General features: G+C 48.4%; 1 protein-coding gene across 3 annotated transcripts in view; it reads left to right on the top strand.

The window, feature by feature from the left end:
• The first annotated feature begins 305 nt into the window (after nt 1-305).
• Fhdc1 (FH2 domain containing 1) overlaps nt 306-9,964 on the top strand; it is a 38,753-nt gene continuing 29,094 nt past the window's right edge. Inside the window, exons 1-2 of one of the 3 annotated variants that reach the window (XM_048333586.1) lie at nt 306-357; nt 4,999-5,622. In XM_048333586.1, coding sequence (XP_048189543.1) covers nt 5,140-5,622 — 483 coding nt within the window. In that variant the 5' untranslated portion in view covers nt 306-357; nt 4,999-5,139. Of the gene's footprint in view, nt 358-4,504; nt 4,637-4,963; nt 5,623-9,964 lie in introns of those variants that run through there. The other 2 variants (XM_048333587.1, XM_048333585.1) reach the window with 2 other exon arrangements.

Genomic DNA, 9,964 nt, shown 5'->3' with positions numbered 1-9,964 from the left:
GCCCGGGCTGCGCGCCCTGCCCGGCCCGAGGGGTGAGTGGCCGGTGTCCGCGGGGCGCCGAGGCCGGGCTCGGGGACCCCCCCCTCCCCTCGGTGGGCGGAGCGGGAGCGCCGGGCGCCCCGGGAGGCGGCGGGGCCGAGCGGAGGACGAGCGGCTCCCCCAGCCGCGCTCCCCGCACGGCCGGCCGGCCGGCGCCGCCTCTCTCCGCGCCCAGGCCGGGCGTCGGCGCCCGGCGAGCCAGATAAGGTCGTCCCGGACCTTCCCCTCGCGGGGGCCCCGGTGCCGTCCCGGGATCGCGGCTCCGGGGGCTCCGGGCTAGGCGCGGCGGAAGGCGGCGGGGCCGGTGGCGTTGTTGGGGTGAGTGGCTGGGACCCCGCGCGGGGTGCGGGGTTGGAGACGGCGGAAACTCCGGTGCCCTCGGTGATTTGCAAGAAATCGCGTGTCGTCGTCCCGCGTGTCTCCCTCCCTCCCCCCCCCCACTCCGGCCGGATCCTTCCCCCTCCTCTCCCCCGGGCTCCAGCCCTCCGGGACCCCTGCGCGCAGGTGACCCAGGGGTGTCCTCCTGGAGGAGCCCCACGCGCCCTTCCCTCCTCTCCGAGAGCACTGGCCGACTCTGAGCGCTTTCCCGTCCCCCCCACCCCACCCCCCCACCACCCCACTTTCCCTGGCTTTGGGGACGGCGAGTGGGGAAATGCACCCTGCCGCCGCCTCGGAGTGCCTGCACCGACCTCCCGCGTGTAACCATCCGGGGAGGCTGGGGGGGTTGGTAGAGGCAGAGAAAGGGGAGAGGCGTTTTGTCTTAAGTACTCAGTGGAACGAGAGCAAAATTTAAAGATCTTCCCCATCCTCTTCCTTCCCTCCTCCCCCGGGTCGCTCGGCCCTGGACCAGCCCTTCCTCCCTGCCTCCTCCGTCCGTGGCACAAGGCAGGAACCACGGGGCAAGCGTTTCTGGCACCGGTATTGCTTGTGATTATGGTTCCACAACATCAGGCCTTCCCCCACACCTTTGGGAGCATCTGTTCTTCAGCAGACCCTGGGGAAGCCTTTCTGCTCTCTTGTCTCCTCTCCTCCTCCCTCCATCTCTCTTCAAGAGAATGAAATCTAAGGATGTTTCTAACATCAAAGGCACAGTGGTGCCCGCTCTTCAGCAAGAGTAATTCAGCAGGGCCCACAGAACTTCTGGTTGCTCTTGCCTCTTGGCTTTGGGGCAGTTAAGATCATGCGTTCACCTTCCTGCTTACCAGTTAAATGCCTAAGGCTTACTGCATGATGCCAGCCAGCATGTCTTCTAGAAATGTCACCAAGTTAAAGGCGGCTCACCAGAGCTACAGCCTCCCCCCTTGTAGGCCCACCTCCCCTGGACTGTGGGGAGCACTCAGGGGACTCAAGACAGGTTCTGTCCTCAGAGCCTCCACTGGCAGAGCATTTGCCAACCCCAGCAGCCCTGCGCCCTCCTCCCGGCTGCCGAGAGGGCCCCAGACTCCAGCAGAGATGCTAAACACAAGCCTGTCTCTGTGTGCTCTGCGGAGATTGATGGGACAGTTGATGGCCTCCCAGACGGAACCGGGGTGGATGCCATTGTCCCTGCTGGCAATTGTCAGCTGTGAGAAACAGGCAGCAGGGGTCACCTGTCAGGGCTGCGGCGTGACCTATGTTTTCCTAGTGTACCTGAGGCTTCAGTTGCATCTCTACTGTGGCAATATTGGGGATGAATCGGATGTTCTTTGGTTCGCCTCTATTTATATCTCCCAGAGAATGCTGTTTGTGTGCTCTTTTTCCTACCACCTCTTTGACACTGGCAATCTTGCCCAAGGGGTGGGCTCTGCTATTGAAGCCACAGTGGTAAAAGCATTAGCATCATGGCTAATCATTGCCTGTGAACTGACTGATTAGGAGTTTGGGGGGGGGGGCTAGAATGCCTGCCTGTATGTCACCTGGGAAAAAAATTAACCAGACAACTTACCAGAGACTGTGTGATATATTTCCCTTTGCTTCATAAACTTTTTAAAATAACATTCTTTTTAAAGATGAGACAGTGTTTAGAATCGTGCGGACACATAGCTAACACAGGTCACATTTTACTTCGGCAAGCTTTTATCTGGTATTTCCCCTGTGAAGCACAGAATTCCAAAGGCTTCCATCCTTTTGGACTTTTGATGTTAGAAGAGAGTGATACTGTACAGCTTCTTAAAAGTTAGTGAACTATTTTGGTGTCACTGAGCCTTGAACTCAGGCCCTTGAGCTTGCTTGCCTTGCTTACTCTACTGAGTTCCGCTGCTTGAGCCGTACCTCTACCCCAGACTTTTGTTGACTATTTTTGAAAATAGAATCTCTTGGATTTTATTTTTTGCCTGGACTGGCTTTGAAGCACACTTCTCTGGATGGGAAGTTAATAGTACCCACTACATCTCTACATGTATTCAGGCAGCACTGGATTACTGCTTTCTAAATTGAAGCCTTTTTTTTTTTTTTTTAAGCATACGTGCTTTCTTGTTTGCTTGCTTGCTTGCGCGAAGTGTTGGGGTTGGACTCCAGGGCCTTGCACAATGTAGGCCTTAACCTATCTACACTCCCAGTTATCACCATTCTTAGATGGATGGTAGGTGGCTGGGATGTAGGTCAGTGGTAGAAGTCTTGTCCAGTGTGAATGGGGCCCTGGGTTTGATCCTCAGCACTGAAAAAATAGAAATGAGATTAGAGGTAAATTGGAGAATTAGCAACTCTTGTATACATGAGCTGTTTTATGTACAGAAATATTTAAAAATATGTACTAATAAACTGCCAGTTACCTGTACAGTCTTGAAAAAAGAAGAGTTCAAATATAACTATAAACTGTAATTGACAGTGAGTCATTGGCATTAGGGGTGCCAACTATGAAAACAGCATAGTTATGCCCCTAATGATAATTATGAAAACTCCTTCTAAAAGCCAGTTGCAGTTCAAATGAGCTGTAAATCAGCTTGGATACATACTTTTGATTTTGCCTATTTAGAAATTATGCAGGAATGATAGCTGTACATATGAATGTACTTCAGGCCTCTAAACCGAACCCTTCAAATGGTTAAAAACAGTATGCAAACTGTAAGAGTTGGAAATACTTTATTTTCTACTGGCATCTAAGCAGTTTTCAAAGCCTAGGTTTTCAGGGCCTGAGGGTATAACTCTGGTACAGTACATGCTTGGCATATATAGAGCTCTAGGTTTAATCTCTAGCACCAAAATAAATAAATACTTGAACTATTTAAATGTTTCATAAAAACTTACATTCTTGTAGAGATAATTCAATAGATATTTTAAAAAGGACAGGCCTGGTGTTTAAACTACAAACCTTGATAGCAGAAAGTGGAAATAGTAAATGTATAGTTCTAGCAGCCAGGGGTGACTTCACGCTTTATCTATAAACTCCTATAACTTTTTATCTATAAGAAGCAAATGCGTGAGGGGAGGAGTATGTAGCAGCAGGGGTGAATGATGGAAGGGGTGACTGAACAAGATGCGTGGGACACGTAAACAGACAGATTAAGTTGTAACTCCCTTATACAACTATATGAAAATAAAACTTTAAAAATAGAAAAAGAAAGCAAATAGAGTGCCCTTGAAAATAAAAGGATACAGTGTGCACACAAGCAATTATTAGTAACAGCTCACTACTTACCAAGGATCTTGGTAAGGACTGTGCGTGTATTAGCCCATCTATTCTTGTTCAAAGCCATGGAACAAACATGGTAATTTTGAACATGAACATGCTGAAAGTGCATTTATGGAACCTACAAGTTGTGCAGGTAGGTGAATCGAGGAAAAGTGATCTGTTTCTAGACTTTTCCGTTCTCACTCCCAAGGCAAATCCTGCCTTTTATAGGTGAAACATGTCCTCATATTTAATGATATCAGATGTCAGACAATTTACTTTTGCATAATCCAGTACTGTTTCACACACTATGTCTGTAGGTCCGGCCTCTGACAATGATAACTGTAAAAGAATAATTATACCTGGAAGTCCTTTGTAAAATACGGTCCCCTTTTCACACTCTCACCTTGTCATTCCTGACTCGGGTCCATTTGTTCAACCCCCCTCACCCCCCACTGTCAACTGCCCTTGGATTGAAAGAAATGTAACTATTTTAACCCACTTTAGCATCACAGTAATAACCAAAGCCAAAAACAAACATTTAAAGGTCCATAAAGATACAAGGCACCAAGAGAAGCGCGTGCATAGCGTGGATAAGGGACAGCCGTGTGGCAGGCCTGATAGAGGGAGCAGAAGGGGTAGGTGGCAGGTTCTGACGGGTCGGAAGCGTGTGGTTTATCTAGACTCCCAAGTTGGCAGCCTGGGAAGGGAGGCAGAGGCCGCCTAGTGCATCCTCCAAATGTTCCAGGTGCCCGACCAGCTGACTGGTGTAGAATGCCGAACAGGAAAGTGTCGTTCAGACCTGGCACCTGGCACCTCCATGCCTGGCCTTCTTTTCTCTATTTTGGAGGAAGCCCTATCACCCTAGGGATGCCCCTGACTTCAGGGAAATGGAGCTAGGCCGCTTGTCAATCATCTCCAGATGCCCCGCCTGTTGCATTAACTAGGTGGAAGATGCCTTTGACCCAGTGATTGCTAGGAGACATGTCCAGACTGGAAGAAGGCAGGGTCACTAAACACCTAATGCTTCAGTAATTTGGGCTGTTTCCATGGGGCTAGGTACCCATTGCCTAAAAGAGAATCAACCAGTTGGTGAACAAATAGTTTATTCATAAAGTGAGCAATACTTGCTGAACCTCTAGTGAGCCCTCGATAAATACATGCCTTATTGATTAATGGAGGGTTTCCAAATTGGATTTATTCGTTCTCCTTTGGCAGAATTTCCTGGTTAATGAAAGTATGGGTTGCTTTTCATACCATTTGGGATACCTTCCTCCCCCCTGGGTGGGGGAGGGGAGGCCTCCCCTGGGGCAAAGCCAGTGTGGAAACCTCTGTCTGTCCTGACCCCCCAACGCCTTCTGTTTGGGCAGGTTTGGAAGATGACAAGCAGGACGGCCGTCGTCTTCTTTCCTGGCAGCCGACTCAGGGGCAAAGAAGCATAAACCGGAGCTTGATGTTTGCGTCTGCTTCCCCAAGGTCAAGAAATTACCTCCTTAGAAGGCAACAGTACTATGCATGTTATGAATTGTGTCTCCCTGGCCAGCGATAAGGAAAATGGGACGGTTGCCACAGCCGCTGGGTTCATGACCGGGCAGACAGTACCCCCAGCATCTCCTCCACCTCCTCCTCCTCCACCACCCCCTCCCCCATGCCCGCCGTCAGGGGAAGGCCTTTCCCCCTCCCCACCTCCACTCCCGGGGGGGCCTCCTGTGCCCCCTCCACCGCCAGGATTACCCCCAGCTTCTCACGTGAACGGCTACAGTACCCTGGGTAAGAAGAAGCGCATGAGAAGTTTTTTCTGGAAAACCATCCCGGAGGAACAAGTGCGGGGCAAGACCAACATTTGGACCTTGGCGGCCAGGCAGCAGCACCACTACCAGATCGATACGAAGAGCATCGAGGAGCTGTTTGGGCAGCAGGAGGACTCGGCCAGGCCCTCCCTCCCTGGGAGGGGAGGACCGCTCTATTCCTCCTTCAGAGACGCCCGGGAAGAGGTGAGAGCGAATCCCGCATGCGTGCCATGCCGTCGTGTGTCGGAGCCGTGGGTACTGATGTTCTAAACGGTTTTTTAGACAGCACTAAGGAATAATAGAGTGCCAGTGAATGCCCTGAATATGACAGAAAGGGCCTCCTGGGCTGAGTTGGAGCTGAGTAGTGAAAAAGCATAGGGTGTGTGCTTCTGAATCGTCCCCATGTCCCGTTGGGTTATGACCTCATGCAGAGAACACGCTGGTGGGGGCCGCTGGTCTCTGGCCTCTGAGCACTGCCTGGTCTCTAGCACATCTGCTCTGGTTCCCCCCCACACCCCACACCCCCGGGGAGACCTGCTGCAGTGCAGGGTTCTGAACTCAGCTATCTGGGATGAACCAGAGCTGTCCTGCATCAAATGCCTTTTAAGTGACATCAATACTAGATATCCTCAGGGTTTTACCCTTATTTGCCTCTCCAGTGTGTCTTTCAGTTTTGCCCACAGGTTTTCATTCTTCCGATACCTGGATGAAATTGTGGCCTTTGGAAAGAAAGAGCTCCACAAAGCCAAAGCATAAAGCTCTTGTATAGGAAGCATATTTCCAGTTGACACAAAATGTGTTACTTTGAGGAGGAAAAAAGCCATTAAAAGCATGACTCCGGAAATACAGATTGTCATGTAGTACAAAAAAGGGGACCAAAAACTACATGTCAGAACTCAGTGTAGAAGCACAACTGAAAAATTTTAAACCTTTACCTGCGAAGAATAAGAATTACAAGTCAAGGGGCTGGGAATATGGCCTAGTGGCAAGAGTGCTTGCCTCATATACATGAAGCCCTGGGTTCGATTCCCCAGCACCACATATATAGAAAACGGCCAGAAGTGACGCTGTGGCTCAGGTGGTAGAGCGCTAGCCTTGAGCCAAAAGAAGCCAGGGACAGTGCTCAGGCCCTGAGGTCAAGCCCAAGGACTGGCAAAACAAAGGAAAAAAAAAAGAAAAAAGAATTACAAATCAGGAATTAAAAGAAATGAATGCTGGAAACAGAGAAAGAGGGGAGGGGAAGTGAAAGGGAGAAGGAGGGGGGAGAGAGAGAGAGCACAACTTAAAATCTTGATTTTTTTTGGATCTGTTGTAAAGGAACTGAGAAAATAGGTCAATGATGGAGCTGCCTAGATAAGAGAGGGCAGGGCCCTCAGATGAAGTATTCTTTCTGTGCATTACTCAGTTCTTGAGCCAACAGTTTTGACCTCTTTTCTCTTTCTGGCTTGGGAACATGTAACTCCTTCTACTACTTCATTTGGGGGCCCTTTGAAAGCTGGAGTAGAATGTCCTGTTGAAATCATTGAGAGTCTATCATGAATGTGGAAACACTGGCGTTAGGATCGAGTGTCAAATAATGGGAAAGGAAATTATCAGGAGAGACGATGATGCCTCCAATGCAGAACACAGGCTTTTCCTTTCATGCAAAGACCTTTTATATGGTCAAGGATCTTTTCAATATTGGATGAAGCAAGAGGTCATTTCCTTAGTACCCTGGCCTTTGCCCCAGCTTCCAACAGAAGTTCTTTATTGTCCATTAGGTCTCGTCTCCCCATTGTCTCCTAAGCTCTCCTTGTTGAGGTTCAAGATCCTGAAGTCATGATTGGATGGGTGTGTGTAGAAAAGGGGCTTGTGTCCCAGGGAGTGTCAGAAAAGGGGATAGCTCGGGTGTGCCCGGAAAGCCACAGCGGAGAGCAGGTAAGGGCCTCTGGGTAGAGGAAGAGAGGCAAGGTGCTCCAAGGGACTTGCTGCTTTATGCTCAGGAGTTAAAGAAAAGTTAAGAACCACCGGGACAGGGGGGAAATGGCCTCTTCCCACCCTGTGCCATCAGTAGATTTTTTTTTTTTTTTTTGGCCAGTCCTGGGCCTTGGACTCAGGGCCTGAGCACTGTCCCTGGCTTCTTTTTGCTCAAGGCTAACACTCTGCCACTTGAGCTACAGCGCCACTTCTGGCCGTTTTCTGTATATGTGGTGCTGGGGAATTGAATCCAGAGCCTCATGTATATGAGGCAGGCACTCTTGCCACTAGGCCATATCCCCAGCCCAGTAGATTTTTTTTAAATTACTTTTTTCTTTGTTTCCTTCCTTTCCACTTTTCTTTTTCATTGCTCAGAACCTAGTGCCTTGAGAATGCTAAGAAAACCATACTACCACTGAGCTACATCCCCAGTGCTAAAATAATTTAAATTGTGAAATACACGGTGCCGCAAAATGTGCTGTTTTTAAGTGGTTTTAGCACCACGCCCTAAGTGCATCCACATTTTGTGGCACCCATCACGGCATCTATCCCCAGAACTCTTTCCATCTTGCAAAAGTGAAACTCTGTGCCTCCTACACAATAATCTCCCATTCCCCCCTCCCCTACCTTCTGTCTCCATTAATCTTGACTACTCTAGCTATGTAAGTGGAGCCATTACAGGGTTTGTCTTTTTTGTGACTGGCTCATTTCTCATAATTTGATATCACGCAGGTTGTAGCATGTGGGTCCAAATCTAAAGCCAAATAACATTTTCTTTATCCATCCATCCATCCTTCTATCTATTCATCCTTCTATCAAAACAGCTCCACTGTGTGTTGCTTCTACTGTTTGTGACCAGTGCTGCTGCGAATGTAGGTGTGCAGAGACCTTTACTTTTGACACTTGTAGATCTTACCCTAAGAGAGGGCGTACAAGGAAGAAAATTAAAATCTGCATAACTGAGTATCTCGAGGGTGATCTAACCCTTCTGCTCTTCCATGTGCAGAAATGAGTACTTAGATTGATCCATTTCAGTTCATGGGAAGTATCATTGTCACATAAGAATTATTTTCAGGTTTTATAGTATATCCAATATTGCCACAAATATACATTTTTTGATAGAAGAATGTGGTAATATCCTGTTTTCTTTCCTCATTATTTTTTTCTGCTAAAGAAATTATAACTCAGCAGAATTATGGTCTGATAAAGATCAGCAATAAATCTTCCAACTCAGCCTGCAGTAAGTTGAGTCCAGGGTCGAAAGCAATAGTCCTCACACTCTGCCCAGACGAACCAGAGGAGACACTGAACAGCGTGTTCTACACAGAGCCTGTTCATGAGTCTGGACACAGAGCCCCAGCCTGTCACCATATGGGCCATATAACTCTGGAGGTTCAGAGGTGCAGGAAATCAGGTCATGTCCCCAGTCATGTATAAGCTCCCACAGAAATGCCCCGGCCGTTTCTGATTGGTTTACACTTTAAAGGATTCATAAAGCATTATAAATAAGTCCCATTATACTCCAGAGAGAGAATCTGCGGGAGGATGGGGAAGATTTGAGTTTGAGAATGGCTGAATTTAGAACAAGGCTCACAGGTTAAAGTTGTTTGTAGGGGAGAGAAGACTATGAAATAGTGCTGTCCTTGTCGCTTCCGTTACCTAAAAATTAACTTGTGGAGACTACAGATGTGATGGTATAACAGTAATTAAGCACTTGGAGACAACACAGATACATACTGGAGATCGTAAGGAAGGGTCTCAGCTTAGGCTCTGTTTTCAGAATTCACTGGTCTCCTCCCCCTGGGGAGGTTTTGAAGTTCCTGAGGTTACAGATTTCCCTCATCCCCCATGTGAGCGCTGGGTCTGGGTCTGCCTCGACAATTCCCATCTCTTAAGGGTAGGGCTATGTGGCAGCCATTCTGTGTCCCTCTAAAGAAATTAAAGGTAAATGAGCTGGGCAGGATGAGGCAAAGGAGGCAAAGTGACCATCTTCTTCACAGCTTAAACTTGGGATTTGCCTCCCCCCCAAAAAAAATTCAGTATTTGGAACACAGGTGGTCATTGGCTGTGATACACTGTGTCGACCAAGAAGGAAACAACTGAACTGCCTGGAAAAAAGAGGGCAGGAGAGAGACAGGAAGAGAGGAGGGAAGGATGCAAGGGTGTCCTCTTGTACCGAATTTGAGATCATGATGTTTTGTCTCCCCACACTGTAATGATGATCCCTGCATCATTCTTTCTAAATTAGTGTTAGGATCCCTGTGTGTACTGAAAGTCCTGAGACATGTTCACAATCTAGAACTTAAGCCAAACAGAGAATTTGAATTTTTTTAAATATGCTTCCTGAAATGAAGGGAGGAACAATTCCCATCTGATAGCCAGCCAAAAATGTTAAAAAAAAAAAATCATCGAAGACAGAAAGCTAAGTCTTTGTTTATTTGTTTTGTTTTTGTTGCCAGTCCTGGGGCTTGGACTCAGGGCCTGAGCTGTCCCTGGCTTCTTTTTGCTCTAGGCTCTAGGCTAGCACTCTACCTCTTGAGTCACAGCGCCACTTCCGGCCACTTTCTATATATGTGGTGCTGAGTACTCG

The sequence above is a fragment of the Perognathus longimembris genome, chromosome 24, assembly GCF_023159225.1.
Source record: "Perognathus longimembris pacificus isolate PPM17 chromosome 24, ASM2315922v1, whole genome shotgun sequence".
Classification (NCBI taxonomy): Eukaryota; Metazoa; Chordata; class Mammalia; order Rodentia; family Heteromyidae; genus Perognathus; species Perognathus longimembris.
Note: the sequence above shows the minus strand (reverse complement) of the source record. Positions and strands in the feature narration are given on the sequence as shown.